At 34.3% G+C, this 20,294-nt stretch overlaps 1 protein-coding gene across 1 annotated transcript in view; it reads right to left on the bottom strand.

Moving 5' to 3' along the window:
• Window positions 1-13,814, bottom strand: part of LOC125780475 (uncharacterized) — a 52,107-nt gene extending 38,293 nt beyond the window's left edge. The window contains exons 1-10 of the mRNA XM_049480914.1: window positions 13,720-13,814; window positions 12,708-12,785; window positions 9,012-9,112; window positions 8,773-8,821; window positions 8,491-8,643; window positions 5,780-5,944; window positions 5,555-5,704; window positions 4,097-4,270; window positions 3,610-3,642; window positions 634-786 (exon numbers count right to left, since the gene is read on the bottom strand). Coding sequence (XP_049336871.1) covers window positions 634-786; window positions 3,610-3,642; window positions 4,097-4,270; window positions 5,555-5,704; window positions 5,780-5,944; window positions 8,491-8,643; window positions 8,773-8,821; window positions 9,012-9,112; window positions 12,708-12,720 — 991 coding nt within the window. The 5' untranslated portion in view covers window positions 12,721-12,785; window positions 13,720-13,814. The remainder of the gene's footprint in view (window positions 1-633; window positions 787-3,609; window positions 3,643-4,096; window positions 4,271-5,554; window positions 5,705-5,779; window positions 5,945-8,490; window positions 8,644-8,772; window positions 8,822-9,011; window positions 9,113-12,707; window positions 12,786-13,719) is intronic.
• Window positions 13,815-20,294: the final 6,480 nt, after the last annotated feature.

Below are 20,294 nucleotides of genomic sequence, written 5' to 3'. Positions count from 1 at the left end.
AGTCAGGAAATTGACATAGCAAAGTTATAAAGAGAGGAGACAGGGAAAAGGGTTGCTAAGACTCCTTATGAAGTCCTTAAGAAACGAGCAAGGAATGTATGGGATGTTAGATTGGATGGGAAGGAAAGTTTCTTACAAAACTGTTATTTTATAACACTTATTACACTTATAAAATAACCGATATCATATTTTTCCTGAAGTTTAACTTAATAACAGTTTCTACACTGGATCTGCATTATTATATGCTGTAATGGTTTCAATGGATGGCCTCATTCGGAACACATGCACACACATTTAAAAAAACAAAAATGTTGGCCATGAAAGGGCTTGAATACTTCAAAAAATACAGTATTCATTGTGATAAAAGTATTTTTTTTCCTTGTTATGTTAACTGTGTTGAGGTATTAAACTTTTCTTATTTTACTGTTTTATTGGAAACAGCTGAACATACATTTACATGTTAATAATATGAACATTTATAATACTTGTTAAATAATTTGAGAACAAATGTAAGTATCACAATTACCACAATGTATGTGGTGCGCAGCAGCACGGATGCCAGTAACACTGATAGGCGCTGTAAAAAAAATATATGGCTTTTATGTATATATTCCTCAACAATACCATAGTTACCTGTGGTGATATTAACTTCAGTAATTTGTGTCATGTCACTGTTTACAAGAGGAAAACTGAGATTCTTCAGAAGTTCTCTTAGTAGATCAATAACCGCTGCATCCATTGTGTCAATCTCAGTCTCAACCCTAAACACGGTCAGAACTGGAGCCACTGAAGGAAACAACACAAACAACAGTCTGTTAAAATGGCACAACAAGAAACAGGAAATAATTCATTCAAATTAAGTCAAGGATGAAGAATGGTGTTCTGATGGAAGAGAAAGCTTTATTATTGATTTATTCTGATCAAAGACTGAAAGGTGATTCACAGTCTGGATGCAAAGCTGAAGTGTATTTGCACTCCCAAGTAGTCCAAATAACACAACACAGTCTAAGTGTGGGACTCATTAGTATGTCTAGGACACTGAACAGCTACATCTAGGAGCTGACTGGATTTCAACTCATTATGCCTTACTTTATCACTTTATTAATTTTGTACCAAAAATCTGCCTGTAATTGTGCTTTTCCTTTCTGTTTAAAAAAATCTAGCACTGCTGCTCATTTATTTTGCCTGTTAAATATGTTAAACTATTAAACTATACTTAAACTGTTAAACTATAAATCACATTACATATCCTGTACTGTGAGAATGTCACAAATATTGTAATATTGTCAGTAAGGTGTACCAGGTGTCTTATCACATTTAACTTACAAGCACAACTAATACATTTAAATAAAATAAATATGAATAAATGAATGAATAAATTAGTTAGATCAGTCACATCATAAAAACACATATTTACAGCTAAGTAACAAACTTGTATAGTCCCTAGAAAAGAGCACACTGTATGCAAGTGTGAAAAATATAGAAAAATATCGAAATTTGACTTACACTATACATATGTGAATGCAAATTTAAATGTACAGGTATTAATATGTAAACTATTAATGTTAATCTACCTGTATCTGATATTGTGTGTGGATATGCCCCACTCTGGTTTCTACACCAATGACTGATCTGGAAAGAACATTTAGTCTAGGACTAGGCTTAACCCCTTTGCAGGAAACCGACCCAGTGAGTTTAAATCTCCACATCACTAATTTAGGTAAAAACTCCAAATCACAGCTAATGACAAGTAGTGAAATTCACTCATAAAGTTATTTTCTGTTACACTTGGCTCAAAAAAATAATTTGTGGTAGATTCCAAAACAGGGATCAAGCCTAGTCTTGGACTACACAGCATTTTGAATATCGATTTCCTATTAAAAGAAAAACTATTATGCAATATTTTAATGACACAATTCCATTCAAAATGCTGTGTAGCCCAAGACTAAGCTTGATTCCTGAACCTTATATGTTTTAATTAACATACAAACACGAACATAATTGTTGGTATCCCTTGGTTAATGAAAGAAAAACCCACAATAGTCACAGAAATAACTTAAACTTGACAAAAGTGATAAAAAAAATTATATGAAAATGAACAAATGAAAATTTGACATTGATTTTAAACCCTGATTCAACAGAATTATTTTAAAATCACATGGACAAAAATTACCCCTGAAAATAATGTGACCAAACGGACATGTTAAAGGTCTCATTGCATCGTTTTAAAATTAATTTTAAAATGTCTAGTTGTGGTCTCTATTATAAATAAATGCAATGTGAGCAATTTTTGTGAAAAAAGTGCTCAGGTGTTTTTATTTAGCCCTGTTTTATTTCACTTAATTAGTGTTTTTTGAAGAAAGACAATATTTCAACACTTGCTCATGAATATTTATACATGCAACCATATCAACTCTAATTGCCGAACAGCACTGCAGCATAAAACACTTCCTGCCTCCAGTCTCTTCCCCCCACAGTCAATTTTACAGCTCTAAAACTCAAATGACAAAATGTTTTCAGAGATACAGCCTTAGTTAAAGATATACAGTAGCACTGAGTTGTAGGTACACTGATAACGTTTCTTTCAGCTATACTAACGCTACTAAACTCAGATTTGGTGATTTGGGCAGTTTCACCACGTCAAAGCCCGTGCCTTCCTATTGTATATTTAAGGTCTCAGTAAAACACGGAATCAACCAAAGATCTGATTCAAACCTATAGTTACTTACATAAGATAGCTAACATTAACTAGCTGGTCATAACAAAGCTGTAAGCTCTTTAGCTGAAAGTGTCAGCTCTGCTGTATCCTAGGTTCAGCGCTGTCTGTGAGCGATCCTGAGCAAAGGTGAGCGAGGCCGTGAACTCAAGAGTTGACGTAGACACAGAGCTTTTCCTGATTTTTCTGTATATTTTTCTTTTACTAGATACTAAGAACAGTTTTATATGCAGCATGCGTATACAACTCAGAAAGACCTATTGTATTTAACTAACAAACAACAACAAGTGGAGTTTAGCGGAAGGAGACCTTTAATCAAGGGGTGTTCACTTATTAGCATCACAGGTGTCTACAATCTTGTAATCAGTCTGTGGGCCTATATATGTTTGAGCCGTAGTTGCCTTAATGGGAGACGCCATTGTTGAAATCAAAACATAAAAAAGCCAGACTGGAATTTGCCAAACTACATGTTGACAAGCCATAAAGCTTCTGGGAGAATGTCTTATGGACAGATGAGACAAAAATGTAACTTTTTGCCAAGGCACATCAGCTCTATGTTAACAGATGGAAAAATGAAGCATATCAAGAAAAGAACACTGTCTCTACTGTGAAACATGGAGAAGGTTCTGCTATGTTCTGGGGCTGATGCTCATGAGGGAGTGGGACAAAACACCTGCTGAGAGGTGCAGAGGTCTCATTGACAACTACAGGAATTGTTTGATTGCAGTGAACAAAATAATAGGTTAAGGGAACCATTATTTTTTTGGCTTTTTGGATGTTTTTTCTTTCATTAACCGATGGGTCCCAACAATTTTGCCCATGTGTGTATATTGTATAAAACATACGTTAAATTTGGCTATATACTTCAGCCAGAATTTGATTTAGTGCCTTACCTGTTGGTGGAGGTGGAGTTGCACATGCAGTCTCTGAATGTCAGAAAAAGTTTTAAAATGACTTAGAGTTGTATATAGAATTACATGCATAATAAATTGTATTGTAAACTTTAAAAGAAAGGCTCTTCTTACAAATAAAAATTCTGTAATGATAACAAATCCATGGCATGGATGTGAATTTAAGGCATGATTTAAATAATAAAAAAATTGTTATAAATGTTATAAAATGTGCTTAATTTACAATTAAAAATTAACTTTGGCAGCCCAAACTATATTATATGGTAGAAATAATGCGTTCACAAATATTGTATTCCACACTAAATTGGCAGTTTCTTTCACGTACAATACTGTGAATCTACATTTAATTACCATTTTTTTATATATTTCAACCATATAACGAGAGTGTTTACTATAGCTATACATTCCGCCTCTATGTGCTGCAACAGCATCACTGCAGAACAGATACAGCCATTCAGCTTGTACGAACCTGTCAGCTCCGTGACTGGATGGCAGAACTGTCCATCACTGGGCATGCCATTGATGCATCCACACGTAGCATTGATGATGTCATCACAGTGTCCATATGCTGTGCACTGAGAACATGGCCAGAAATACTGTTCCTCACACCTGCACTGGTATCCAGTGTTGTTCGACAGGCAGACTGAAAATCAACAATACATTAATAAATAAAACAGAAAACAACAGAAAATGATCACAGAAACACTGACTCTATAAAGTATAGAAGAATGAAAATCATAAGCAATGTGATTAAAATATTACAGCTTTTAATGTTTATATAACTGGCAGTACAAAACTGCTCCAGATGGAATTTTCTTACATTCATTTTACTATTCATGAACAGAAGCCACTGTTATTTTTGCTTTAATTTTAGTAGTTGACATTTATGACATTATTTATTCATGAAATCATTGGCTTTTTAGTTGCATAATACAAAATCAGTTTATTAATATCTGTGCTGTTTTTGCAAGCTGTAACACTTCATGGCTTTAGTTCATGAATGAAACCAGGTTAATTAAACTTACATTTAATCTTTTCTAAACATCACGCCCTATTTAAGTTTCAGTATTGTGGTGTCACAGCCACACAGCCACACAGCCACACAGCCACACAGCCACACAGCCACACAGCCACACAGCCACACAGCCACACAGCCACACAGCCACACAGCCACACAGCCACACAGCCACACAGCCACACAGCCACACAGCCACACAGCCACACAGCCACACAGCCACACAGCCATCTGGGAGGGGGGAAAGACTCCCCTCACCACTTAGCACAGTCCTTTTAAACCCCAGGCCCCTCCCCTAATTAACCTGGGCCATACCATTATTGAGGTTTACACAGCAGAGGTTCCCTTCATCACTACACTTGACAAAACAACACCCAATAACTATATATACAATGTTTTTAAAATACATGTACATGGCCGCGAGTCACAGTTTTACTGATAAGTATGTTTTAGCTAGCTTATTAATTAACCTTTTTCTTCTTTTACAGGCTTTACCAGTGAGACCCCCCTCCCCTATGTTAACAGTGGATCCTGCCGGCTCCTAGAAGAGGACCCACTCAGCAGCACCCTCATTCCTACAAACATTTTAAGACAGGTAAGTACTTGAGACCTTTACCCTTAGTTTCCAGTTCTAGGGTTATACCTGTATGTAGACATGTTGGTGATGAGTCAACTCTTAGTGACTTCATCACAAGTATACATTACAGATAATCAGAGCTGTTTGCTGTTGCATTACATTTGTGAGAATAAACAGAAAACAGCATGGCCTGTAATAGTTTACATTACATAAGTACTGCTTGTTGTGTTCAGAAATATCACAAAAATTTAATATACTGTTAATATACTTTTTATGACTTTAAAAGTCCAATAAATATTATATCTATACATAATATTTTATAGTGTAATACTCACCTGTTGTGAGGTTCATTGCTGTGACGTCTGTTAGATTATCAAATGGCAAAGGGAAACTGAATCCACTTAGGAGGCTCCTAATTTCCTCGATCACTGCAGTGCTCGTAGTGTTCATTTCAATTTCAACCATGAAGTCAACAAGTGGTAGTTCTAGACAGAAGAAAATATTTAACATAAATATAAGATATGCAGGTATGAGTAAATCAAACTCTGATCTTTTCTTACCATTTTTTGGGACACACATCTGTCCATCAGTTGGAATGCCACCAATACAACCACATGTTCCAGTAGTTACAGGATCACAAGCTTTATATGTGGCACAGTAATCATATGACCAAGCATACTGATCTTCACATACACACTGGTAAAGGGTTCCATTTGGCTGGCACACTGGAGAGAAAAAAAACTCAACACTGTGAAATGCAGCTAATACACTGCTGTAGTGTACATATGCATACTGTACATTATCAAAGTACATATAAAATACTTTAATTGTATTAGATTAATAATCACATTACTTATTATTATCACAGTAATAGGCTTCTGAATTTTTATCACAACAATTATTAAACTACTATATTACTGTTAGATTACTACTACATTACTTTTGGAAGAATGCATTAATTTACCTGACTGGCAAAATTCATACAAAAGGATTATATGAAGCACTGGCAAGTTTTGGGAAAATTAAAGGATTTTAAGTTCCCCTTATCGTGCAACTAATACGGTAACTTTAATCTGCTGCCTTTCAGAGCAGAGGAGCAGTGTGCTGTGGAACATTCATATGTCTGTTCTTGCTGCTTTGGGGAGGGAAACTCCCTCCCTCCTAGCTTTAGAGCTGATCTACGTATGCAGGGGCACACCCAGGCACACTCACTTTACTGGAGCTTCAGAACTGGTTCTTTGGGTTAGGATGTTCTGGGATTGGTTAAACCTCTGTAAAATGGTAAGAGCAGACGAATGGGTCTTTGGTTGAATGTGTTAAATTTAGCCGTCAACTAACACAGCTCCATGGGATTTGGAAAAATGTGAAATCCGACAATAGCACTGTGTACCAATCTTATTTGTAAGTTATTTGTGCAACATAGCTAGCTAGTGTAAAAAAGAACCATTTAGGTTTGGTTTACTTGAGTATATAATAAAACACTGAGATAATCAGGAAGCCCTGAATATTTAATAATTATCTAATTAGCTAATTAGCTAATTTACTAATTAGCTAACTAGCTAATTTGCAAGCTCCTCCCCTGTGGAAGGTGGTGGATTTAATTTAAACTGATTTCCTCAAGACCCCAATATTTTTGTTTTGTGTTGTGAACTGCTGCTGCACCAGAAGAACTAACACAGAGTAAACAAACATGGACGCCTTATTTGGTAATAATAGGTTCACCTGATTAAAGTCTCTTTCTCTTTCTCTTGTTATAGCAGTGCTGTAGCTACCAAAGAATGTCGGCAGGGAGCCAATAAACACCAAGCTTAAGTTCTTTTTTGGATTCCCATGTGAGTCCAAAATTAATGGGTTCATATGGAGCAGTTCAGCAAAATCAGATTGTATAAATGTCTGAACATATTCATATCTAAAATAGTACTTATAACACAGAACAACAAATCATCAAAATGTTTCAGTTATGAAGACATATATTTATTTTTTTTTAACTCCAGTTATAGGCCTTTTAAACATGCTCTGCCTGTTAATCCAGTTTAAGCTCACCGACCACTCATCTTACAGCAAGGGAAAGGCTAGCATCTCTACAGTCTAAAAAACTTGTGTAGGTGAAACTGACATATATCTGTATGTTTTTCAATTCTACTTTCTAAAATTAAAACTAAATATTTTGGCCAAGTGTTGTTAGCCATTTGCGATAATTTACTGATATTACAGGGGAGATAGGAGGTGGGTACACTCTCCATAAACCAACTTACCAACATATCACCGCTGTCAAATGAAAAACACTTATCTCCAAAACAGTAACTTTACAGGAGAGACAAAACCTTCTAAACTTGTCAACATAAAAATAGTTAATTTCACATAATTTTGAAGAGTTTCCATTGGTCCGTTCATTAAGAAATTTTGGCACAGTATCTGTTCAAATTATGTAGTAAACCAAAAATGGACAAAAATGGAGATAAGTGTTTTTCATAGGACAGCGACGATATGGGCTTTCCATATCCTTATAGAGGCGTAGATAATATAAAGATTCTGTCTGCATGATAATAAAATTGAGTTGAAAATAATGAAAAATGTAACATTAACAAAGACGGATTCTTGATTAAACTGCTGAAAAAGAAACATGTTCCAAAACTCATAGAAGATAAATATTTATTGTAGAATTGACCTAACCATGTTAATTTACAGATCTAGCTTCTGTAACATGATGAGTCCTACAGCTAGAATTAGTTCATTATACAGTAGCAATTCTCTAAAAAAAAGATTCTCTGAGATTTGTTATAGTGTAAAAAATTACAATTAGACACAGCATTATTACATGTACACATTATTATTATTATTATTATTATTATTATTATTATTATTATTATTGTTGTTATTGTTGTTATTATTATTATTATTATTATTATTATTATAATTAGTATAATAATTAGTATAATTGTCATAATTATTATAATTATTATTATTATTATTATTATTATTATTACTATTATTATTATTATTATTATTATTATAAAGAAATACAATTTCACTATAAATAGAAATCTGATAAACATCTTTATCTGTAAAATAATGATTATGATGGGTGACAACAGAAAATTAAGCTTATGATTAAGCTTGTGCTATGAGTCTGAGTGGCTCTCAAAGGAAGAAATGTGTCGGAACTAACTTTTCCCACAGTAAGATACTTATTTTTGTTTTTTTCATGAATGGAAAACAAAAAAAAGACCAAAAGGTATATTTCAATTAAATATTCCAAAATCAAGTTTACCTGTTGTGAGGTTCAAGCCATCAATTTCTGTGGTGTTGTCTACTTGTAATGGAAGACTGATTGAGTCCAACGTTGATTTGATTTGTTCAATCAAAATCAACTGTGACACATTGACTTCCACCACCACAATGTATTCCAGTGGCAGTGAGTTGGCTGGAAACAATAATGTAATTTTAATTATTTAGGTTAAAAAAAGTAACATTTTTTCTTTAAAAACTTTCAAAATTACACTCCATGCAGTTGAAACTGTGACATAAATGTTAATATAGAACTCATATTTACCATCTCGTTTTCCTCTTGAATGAACAGGATATTCATCTGTATAACTAAACTGGAAGTTAAAGCATTAGAAATATTAAGACACAGTAGGCAACTGTAAAATAAGCCCACTGAAACATGAAAAATAATGAGGAATGTCCACACTTGAGTATGTTTTTATAAACATCATTTTTTTTAGTCTTAGACATATCCTCAAAGATTCTTTGCATTACTGTAAATGCAAAAGTCAGAGAAAACTGTACCTCTATAATCATGTCAGAAATATCAGGCATTCCTTGTGAGTCCACCGCAGGCACTCCCAAAAGCAAGGAGACTATAAATGCCAGCAAGTAAACTGATGTTCCTGAAAATAAATGAACAAATGTAAAAGTTCACATTTTACTGTGACATTAAATTCTAATAACATCGGTCTACCCCCAAAAAAATACTGTTGAAACCAATACACGTGTACAATAGACATGAGTCAGTCCAAATTCATGCAGCAGACATATAATTAATGAAAACATAGATAACAAATAGTTTGCATTCTGCCTCCAATCAAAATGACAGCTTACTATCATTCTACAAGCAAATAGCTTTTTTATGGATGTTAGCTGTACCAAAGAGTTTTACCAATAAGAAAATTGTCAAAAATGCATAATAATAAAATATCACTACCCTCAGGAATGATAGATTGACTTTTACTAAACATCTGTATTTGTATTTGGACTGACCTAGGAATTTATTTCTGTAATACTGTGAGAAGTATTTACTGTCACAAAAATACAAAGAGAGAGTCACACTGTTCAGGTTTAACTAAACAAATAATTATTACACTGTGTTACCTTGTGCCTCACACTCTATTACTTTCTAAATACGTATTATGTTGTGACTCATGCACTGTTTTGTGATAAAGCAGCAGGAATGTGTTACTGAAATGGATTTTTTGCGAGTGCCAGGTTATTTTGCAATGAGGAAATGTTTTAGTTAATGATTGCCTTAATAGTACTAATAAACACCACATAGGTCATTTCAGTGGCAGCAATTAATTATAAAAAGTCCCAGGGGTGGGAATACAAGTAACATTACGTAATCAGGACACAGAAAAAGCTGTTGCTATAATTTGTTACAGTAAAAAAAATAGATTACAGGTACATTTTAAATATAGGGTAATTACACAACCAATCAGAATGTCTATTTCAGCTAGGGGAGGACAGCAGCAGTTAAATTAAAGAACCTCATGTTCTCAAGGAATGTTGTTTTTCACAATTAAAATTTTATCTGTCAAAAATAAACACTGAATACTGACTCTCCGGGTGAACAGGTTTGAAGGATTATATTTTTATATAAAAGCTCAGAATTTAGAGCTGAGTGTGTAAGTTAGTGGTCCACTAAGTTGTTGTTTTTTATCAGTAAAGTCATAATTTGTAAGTCACACTTTATAAGTAATGTAAGAATATGTTTTTTTTTAAGGTATGGAAAGAAAATGTACCCTGCAAATTTTTAAAAGCCAGTTTTGTTGTCTTGCAGTTTTAACCTTCAAAAACCATGTTACGCTACAGTGGTGCTTGAAGGTTTGTGAAGCCTTTAGAATTGTCTATATTTCTGCAAAAAAAACTTACCTAAAACATCATTACACTTTCAGGCAAGTCCTAAAACTAGATAAAGGTCCAAGGTTTAAACTGGGCCTCTGACTCCACCTGCTGCTTATTTCCCAACACTAATTTCACCCGTGGTTGCCAGGTTTAAAAATACAACAGCTGTGCTGCAACCATGGAAGCTAGGAAACAAACTTTAGCTGCTACACAACCTAAAAAGCCTATGCATTCATCAAAAAAACCTTAGGACTAAATATAGAAGAAAACAGGAGCAAATGCTGTCAGTGAGTTCAACATATGGATAAAAACTAAGAGCTCAGAAAGACAAGAATATATTAAGCTGCTACGTTTCTCCTGAATAGGTTATTTAGCTACTTTATCCAGGTTATTTATAAGAACCACTAGTTTAGCTTATTAGACACGGGCATTTTTAATTAATAAAAACAATTAAGTATCCGCATTAATATCAGTGGTCTGTGTGCAGTAGACCACTGATTAAACAAAGCAGAGGCTACCTGAGAGAGCTACGCTAGCTAGATTACCAAGGTAAGCTGAAGTGATATGGACTCTCCTGGCTAAGGCAGTCATGCTAAACATGCTAAAGTAAACTGCAGTCAGTTTCACTGGAGGAGCAGATGTAAGTTAATGCACTGATTTGTTTAGGTTCAGCTTGGCAACCCCAGTGAGCTTGGTGTCTGTGAAGGGGTGGGTGGGGTAGACAACTAACCAAAAGGTGGGCTCTTATCTGGGGTGCTGGTAACTTGAGATTTCTTAGGCTGGAGCTTATGCTGTAACTTTGGTCTGGTCTTCCTAATGGAAGCAAGTTTTACCAAAATGTTTGATGGTCTTTACGATTGCACTTGAAAATTCTCTTACAGAGCATTACTCAAACACAGTGATATGAAAAGGTTTGGGCACCCCTAATCATTTTCATGATTTTCCTTTATAAATCATTGGTTGTTGGGATCAGAAATGTCAGTTAAATATATAATATAACAGACAAACACCATTGCAACTGCAAGTTTTTCTCCTCTTTGCACTTTTTTAAAGAGTGGCAACATGGGAGTCTTAAAACAACTGTTGTTCAACATCATGGTTTTGGGGAAAGATAAAAAAAATCTTACAGATTTCAGCTGTCAGTTTCCACTGTGAGGAACATAGTGAGGAAATGAAAGACCACAGACACAGTTCTAGTTAAGGTCTGAAGCGGCAGAACAAGAAAAATCTCAGATAATCAGAAGAGTAGAATGATGAAAACATTTATAGTCAACCCTTCATGATGGAATAAGGTGCTGTGAACTGATGAATCTAAAATTAAGTTATTTGGAGGGCAGTGTGCATGGTAAAAAAAAAAACACAGCATTCCAAGAGAAACACTTTACTGCTCCCCACAGTAAAATCTGGTGGTGGTTCATCATGTTGTGGGGCTGTGTGATCAGTGCAGGTACTGGGAATCTTGTTAAAGTTGAGGGTTGCATGGATTCCAGTAAAAATCAGCAGATTATTGAAAACAATGCTCAAGAAAGTTGAATTTGCGCCGGGGCTGGATACTTCAACAAGACAATGACCCTAAACACTGTTAAAAATCTACTAAAGCATACACACAGAGCAACAAACAACATTCTGGATTGATCATCTCAGTCCCCAGACCTGAATATTATTATAAATCTGTGGTGTGATTTAAAGCGGGCTGTTCATGAGCAGAAACCATCAAATTTGAACTGAACTGGGGATGTTTAGTAAAGAAGAATACCTTCAACCAGAAGACAGACTCTCATTGGAAGCTATATGAAGCATTTAGAAGCTGTTATTTCTGCAAAAGGAGGATCTACTAAATATTGATGTAGTTCTCAAATGTATGCACCTGACTAATTTAGTTTAAAGAATTATTGCACACTTTCTGTAAATCCTACAAACTTAATTTCACTTCTCAAGTATTATGGTGTTCATCTGATATATGATATATTTAACTAAAATTAAACTAAACTAAAACAGTTAGAAAACAATATTTTTTCATGCTTTATTTAATGTAAACTTAAATTAGACAGTTTGTTCCGCATTGTGCTCATTTTCTACACCACTCTAAGTGAACTACAGTTCAATCAGGTTCATATCTTGTCACTTCAAAGAAGGACATATATAATTTCCTCTAAAGTAGCAGCTTTTCAATGAGGAACTCTTTCCTTTACCTCCTACCATCTGAAGCCATCTGATTGAACAAGTTTATTAGCAGCACTAATTTACTTTAAGTGAACTAAATAGAACTAATAGCAAATATTGTTTCATAGAGAAAAAAATATTACATATGTATAAAATGCATTTTATGACAGTATTATTACATGACAGACAATTTAAACTTACCTCCATTTCCCATGATTTGTATGCAGAGATTGAACTCTAGTCACTCAAACATTTCAATATACATTTGGGCACTTTCCTCTGTCAAAAAGAAAATAAAATATTTTCAGAATGAAACATCGTTTGTCTGTAATCATTTAACAGCAAAGGTTTGGTACATTATAAGGTACTTTCAGTTTCTATAAAGAGTGTTTTGAGCATGAACAAAAAAATAACAAAAAAACATTTAATATCTTTGTGTTCAATGATGTCCCGTGAAAAGTATGTTTTATTTAATTTTTTATTTTAATTTTAGTATTTGTTTTATACCACACATATTTAATGCTAAAAATCATATGCATTTTTGAAGGTGAGTGATTAATCTACAGAGAACACTGCAATACATTTAAGATTTCTGAAAGTATTCCTGGTGTCCTTATGGAATGCACACACAGATAATAAATGAGGCATTTAATACATTATTACTATAATTATTACTGTTTCTTGTATACTTGCATTAAAAAGGAGATAATCTATAATTGTCAATATAATATTCTCTTATACTCTGTTTTCAACCCATATTGATTTTATTTATCATTAATGTATAGATTTACAGGAACAGTTTTTTTTGTTCTCAGCTACTACTGAGCTATGAGCTAAATTAAATATGTATTTATACAACCTTTATTCATATAGTTTTTCAGGTCAATGAATCTCAATTTATGTCAGTCTTGGAATTTGGATTGACATTTTTAAGGTTTCTATGTTTATTTGAAAGACAAATTAAATATATAATAATAAAGTGTAAATATGAGTGAAAGTTATTTTAGCGTTATATAATATATATCATACATCATGGTCATGAACAAGTGATTTGCTAAGTCAGTTAATCTTTACATCAAATAATAAACAAACAGTAACATCTTGTGCACTTTTTGTATGCAATACAAACTTTCTTCCATTAAAACATACAAATATAGACATATTAATACATCTTAGTAATTTAAATGGTTTAATTAGTCATTAGAAGTCTTACCTTGGCTTCAGGCAAACAAAGCTTTTTTTGTAGAGGTTTGTTGTAAACAGCTTTAAATTTTTTGACTGAGAACCTGCACTGGGGAACTGCTCTCAACCATTCCTGGAGTAAAGTAAAATACGTATCCTTGTAACCACTTGACGGACCTGTTTAGTTTTTGGTTCTCGTTTCCTCATTCTATTGTGTAAGAAGAGAAGAATGTTCTGAACTTTTTTCATCGCTGGTCTCCGGGAACTACACAGCAGTCTCTTCATGTCACACTATCAGACACAGAATTTGTTTCACAGTTTTGAGTAAATATAGTCTATTTAATCCAACAGGATAGAGGTTGACCTATGTGCGCTTAAATCTGGCACACTCAAAAAAGAAATGAACTGCTTTTTGGTTTAATCATTTTTCTCCTGTTGATGTCTCACAGAACAATAATGAAACAGCCGTGCAGTTTTTACTTAATTAACGTGTCTGCAATGCAAAACTCAACTCCTCCTAGACTCCTCTCTCCTGGATGTACATTTGTGTTCTGTATACTGGTTGGCTGTCTGGCCTTAGTCCTGGCTGCTGAGTGTGTGTGAGTGTGCTGCCTACTATAACACCGTGTTTAATAGTTTATTAAACTCGTTTATTAAATTAAATCAGCTATTGTACTACTTTCTTCTACACTCAATTTAGTACGTATATGCTTATTTAAGTACTCACTTCAGTACTTCTACATTCATTTTAGTACTTATACACTAATTTCAGAAGTTCTATATTGATTTTAGTACTTCTGTACTTATTTCAGAAGTTCTACACTCATGTTAGTACTTCTACACTCAATTTTACTAGTTCTCCATTTATTTTAGTACTTCTAAACTTATTGTAGTACTTCTATACTCATTTCAGAAGTTCTAAACTCATTTTAGTACTTTTACACTCAATTACACTAGCTCTACACTCATTTTAGTATGTCTGTAGTCATTTCAGAAGTTCAACACTCATTTTAGTACTTCTACACTTATTTTTAAGATAAGACAAGATAAGATGATCCTTTATTAATCCCACAATGGGGGAATTTACAATGTTACAGCAGTACAGAGGAAAGGACAGAGAAACAGGTCAGGAAAAATATAAACAAATAATGATAAATCTATATATACAAACGATATAAAGTAAGTAAGTAAGCTTTATTTATATAGCATCTTTCTAGAGCATCTCACAAAGTGCTTTACAGAATAAAATACCTAATACATACATATGCATACATATACACATGTGCATACACATATACATATATACACATACATACACATGCATACACATACATATAATAAATAAATCAAATTAAATAAATAAAAGAAATCTAAAACACAAAAGAACAAACCAAAATAGCAAGTAAAATAACAAATAAAGTAAGCAAATAATCAAGGTTCATGCCTTACTAAAAGCAAGAGAATAAAAATGAGTCTTTAAACATTTCTTAAAAACATGAACCAAAGCTGAGTCTGATGTCAGTGGGGAGATCATTCCACAGTCTGAGAGCATAAGCTACAAAAGCCCAGTCACCGTTTAACTTTAGTGTAGTTCTTGGAACACTCAGTAACCCTTTTAAATCAATTCTAAATCTCACCGGTAGCCAAAGAAGAGAGCCCAGAACTGAAGTGATATGCTCGCTATGTTTAGTTCTGGTTAACAGGCGAGCGACTGCATTTTGAATAAGCTGCAGTGGAGACACCTCTCTTTGACTCAAACAGGTGAACAGGGCATTACAGAAGTCCAATCGGGAGGAGACAAAGGCGTAAATGAGTTTCTCAGTGTTACAAAAGGTCAGGAAATATCTGGTCTTACTAATGTTTCTGAGCTGAAGGAAGCAAGATTGAAGAAGCTTTTTAATGTGAGCAGCAAAATTTAGATGGGAATCAAAAATCACACCCAGATTTCTGACAGATGAACTTGCCTTTAAACCAGCATGGTCCAGATCTGTCTGCACCCTCTTGGACACATTCTCTGGACCCAGAATAAGGACTTCTGTTTTATCCCCATTCAACCTGAGAAAGTTTTGAGACATCCAGACTTTAAAAAAGCAAGCAGCTCTCAGAAGTTGTGCACAATTTGACTGCATAAGGAAGTTAAACGGGTCTGTATACTGTCTCATTCTGTTTAATATGAGAATTATGAGTCTTTTACTTAAAATTATGCCATGTTTTACTGCAAGAGACTCCAAAATATCACCATGATTCAATCCGAGATAAAAGAAATGAGTTCACTCTCCATTACTAAAGATTATGCTTGGATTGGAGCTTTAATGTAATATTCAGTTTCATCTTGGGCATTCATTTACAGAAAAGCAAGCTTTATTATTCCCCAGCTAGATTTAATTAACCAGTTCCCATGCCTTACTAAGTTGTGGCCAAGACTTAATTATCTCATTCCCACGCCTTAGGATTAAGGCATGGCCACACATTATTTTATACCATAAATCTGTTTACAATTCAATTCAATTCAATCTTTATTGCAGAACAAAATTACGCTGCATCAAGTCACTGACAAAAAACAGAATACAAGGACACTGGATAAATAAATATCCACTAGATTTTTATATATCCGCTAAAAAAAAAGCATACACATCATACTGCACTAATATATTGCACCTTAGGTAGCGCTTAACATTAATTTAGTGGTGTTCAGCAGCCTAATAGCAAAGGGATAAAAACTTTCCTGGAATCTTGTGGTTCTACATGTCAGGCTACAGTCTCTTGTGCCTGAGGGCAGAAGAGTGAACAGTCTGTGGGGTTTTGTCTTTAATGATGTTTGTTCCTCTCACCAGGCAGCGCTGTTTTACTAGGTGTGTCTCTCCGTGTCTTTCATGTGTAGCCATACTGATATAGTCATAATAGTGTTGGTAAAAATAAGGAAAGTAATTCTGATGGTAGGACTATCATGACAATTACGTTATAACTTATTGTACAGTATATGTACAATTATTTTAGCTGACTTTAGTATTACCCAGTTTTACTTAGCAAGGACAGCCTATCAAGATGAATGAGGCAGTATGTCCACTTAATTAACCGTATTTTATTAATGTGCTATTTATTTCAATATATGTTTTTATAATCCATTACCAATGAACATTTGTAATAATACATTTTCTTTAGTAATTGCACATACTGAACTATTCTAGTATTATTATGTACATGTAAGGGTTGCACAGTTAAGGTATTTTGGTTTGCTAAAGTGTCTCAGGTGGGTGTTACGGTGTTGCTAAATAGTTGTTATAGTGTTGCTTGGTGGTTGTTATTGTGTGGCAGTATTTTTGACTGATGCGATATAGATTGCTAGAATGGGACCCTAAGATAAAATCAGTGTAAAAAGTAAATATTACAGATTTTTTGCACAATTGTTTAGTGCAGCCCCGAAACAGATACAGCACTGTGTTGCACAGATGCAGTCTAGAAAATATATGCATTGCACCAAGCTAGGTGCCAAATGATCTGCATCAAAAATGTCTTTTGGGTAGCGCCAGTGAAACCACTGTTCCGTTTTGTCTTTCCATGTGCACTTTGCACTGTGCAAGTTAAAACCACAATATCAGACCCAGACAGCTGTACCATTTACATTTATTTGTCAAATGTAATTACTTCAGTGTGAGGGCTTGACAGTTACACCTGAGCAGGAGTTAAACAAGTTACTAATATTCCTGCTCAAACACGTCTTATTCTCTTCAGACGTTACTCACCAGTAATTGGGTTAGCAGGACTATGTTCTCTGAAATATCTTGTTATATTTCATACCATGGCCATATCAAGGGAAATCCACCCTTGTGAATCACTTGTTAATAACCGTGTGAGCAGGAGACAACCACTCCCCATTCAGGTACATAGAAGTCTGCTCTTGTATAACTGAAAATAACAGGTTGAGGGTGTTGTCATTACAGCTGAAGAGCAGACAGACGTTCATGGAAGGAGTGCTCTACCTCTCTTAGTCAAGATTTGGATGTACACTGGCGTAAAAAGTATTTGCCCCATAAAGATTTCTTTTGTTTTTGCTTTTTTTGTCATAATGATATTTTCTGATTATCACACACGCTTTATTATCAGAAAAGATAACCTGAGTAAATATCAAACCACTTTTTAAATGATCATTTTATTTATTAAATAAAAGAAACATTCAAACCAATCTAGCCGTTTGTGAAAAAGTGTTTTCCCTCTAAAATTAGTAACTCGGTTGTGTCACCCTTGGCAGCAACAGCTGCAATCAAACTTTACTGATAACTGGCAGTGAGTCTTTCACACCTCTGTGGAGGAAATTTGGTCCACTCCTCTTTACAGAATTGTTTTAATTCAGACACATAGGAGGATTTTTAAGATCATGCCACAACATCTCGGATGACTAGGATACTCCAAAACCTTAATTTAGTTTTTTAAGCCCTTTAGAGGGTGACCTGTTTGTGTGTTTTGGATCATTGTCCTGCTGCAGAACCCAAGTACACCTGAGCTTGAGGCCATGAACGAATGGTCGGACATTCTCTTTCAGGATTGTCTGGTAAATGTTCATGTTGTCCAAGCCCTGAAACAGCAAAGCATCCCCAGACCATCACACCACCACGTTTTAAGTTCAGTATGTTGTTATTTTTCTGAAATGATGTGTTAGTTTTACACCAGATGTAACAGGAAACACACCTTCCAAAAATGTCCACTTTTGTCACATCAGTCCAAAGAATATTTACCCAAAGTCCTGAAGAGATCACCAAGATGTTTTCTGGCAAATGTAAGATGGGCTTTTGTGCTTTTTTGGTCAGCAGTGTTGTCTTGGATCTCTTCCATGGAGACCATTTTTGAACAGTCTCTTTCTTATTATTGAACCATAAAGAAAATGACCTTAACTGAGGCAAATGAGAACTGCAGTTCTTTATATGTGGTTCTGGGTTCTTTTCTGGACCAGCTGGATGAGTTTTCCATGCCTTCCTGGGAAGATTCACCAGTATTCCCTGTTTTCTTGTCAGACAGGTTCTATTTAGGGGATTTCTTGATTCTACAGGTCTGGCAGTAATCAGACCTGGTTGCAACTAGTTTTTTTTTTTATTCCTTTTATATTTACTCAGGTTATATTTCTCTGATATAAAAGTTTGTTTGATAATCTAAAAAATGTAAGTATGACAAAAATGCTAAAAAAAAAAAAAAAAAAAAAACATTTAACTGCCCAAACAGGTACTTACCACATTAAAGAAACAGCTGACAACCATTCAGTCATGGAAGAGAAATGTGCTTTGACAGAAGGTATGATGAATAAGAAAAGGCATGAGGAACTGAAATTCCAGACTATTTTTTTTATAAGTAAATGCTCTCCAAAAAGAATGTTTACTTAGTTTATCCGGGACTTTGTTTAAAGTTTAATTAATAATATACATACATATATAACACATAAACATATCACAAAATTGTGTTTATTTGTTTCTTAACTATAAAAAACACAATACCAAAAGGTAATATTTGGCAACAAAATGCTAGATAAGTGTATGATCTTATGGCGTATGGCAAATGCTTATGTATTAAGTACCTGTAATTCAAGTATTGTATCTGTATTGCATTATATGGTTGTGCATTATGGTCTATGATCTATTGGATTTTTTTCTATGATTGTTCTTTTGTTTTCATCCGGATTTATAAATTAAATATGAAGACAGAATGAACTCCTTTGTCTGGTCTATGGTGTTTCTTTTCTTTTTGTTTGCACCCAACATTATGAGATTTATTGAGATAAAATATTTGCTAATTTGGTTATAATTATAGTTTGTGTTTAAAATAATTTGTTCTAAAAAATGATCTGCTCATGTGCTGTGCTGGTAGGTTGACTCATGTGTATTAGAACACATGAAACTACTGTGCCACTGCAGAGATTGTTTTGAGTTTGCTGCCTTCTTGTGGAGAATGTTATATTTTATACTCAAAATGGAAAGTGCTATATACACACAAACACACCATATGGATAAATGAATCTGCTCCTTGGCTAATATTTTCAATTGTATTCTGCTTTTTTTTTGTTGTTTCTAGTCTCTCCACTGTCCAGGACAACCAACATCTACTAGATGTTGGTGGATGGCTGTGAGAATTGCATTGCTTTTAGAAAAAAGAGGGTTAGTGACATCAAGATGCTAGATTAGGTGTAATGAATGAGAACTGTACTACCACTGTACATTTATTTCAATAAATGATTAATGCCATGTTAAATGTACTGGCATAAGCTATTTATTTAACTTGTTTTCTTTGCATTATTTTAGGTCTGAAAGCTCTGTAAGTATGTAATAGCTCTGTAATATGTAAGTCTTCTAATGTCAAATAGACAAAAAATAAAAGGAACACTTAAACAACACAACGTAACTCTAACTTCTGTAACATTAAACTGTCCAGTTAGGAAGCAACATTGATTGACAATCACTTTCAAATGCTGTTATGCAAATGGCACAGACAACAGGTGGAAATTATTGGCAACCACTTCTCAGTACCTATGCTTTCTGGCTAATGTTTTGATCAGTTTTGAATGTTTGTGGTGCTTTCACACTTGTGGTAGCATGAGACGGACTCTACAACCCATACAAGTGG

The sequence above is a fragment of the Astyanax mexicanus genome, chromosome 1, assembly GCF_023375975.1.
Source record: "Astyanax mexicanus isolate ESR-SI-001 chromosome 1, AstMex3_surface, whole genome shotgun sequence".
Classification (NCBI taxonomy): Eukaryota; Metazoa; Chordata; class Actinopteri; order Characiformes; family Acestrorhamphidae; genus Astyanax; species Astyanax mexicanus.
The sequence above is the reverse complement of the archived record's forward strand: the minus strand, read 5'-3'. Positions and strand labels throughout refer to the sequence as shown.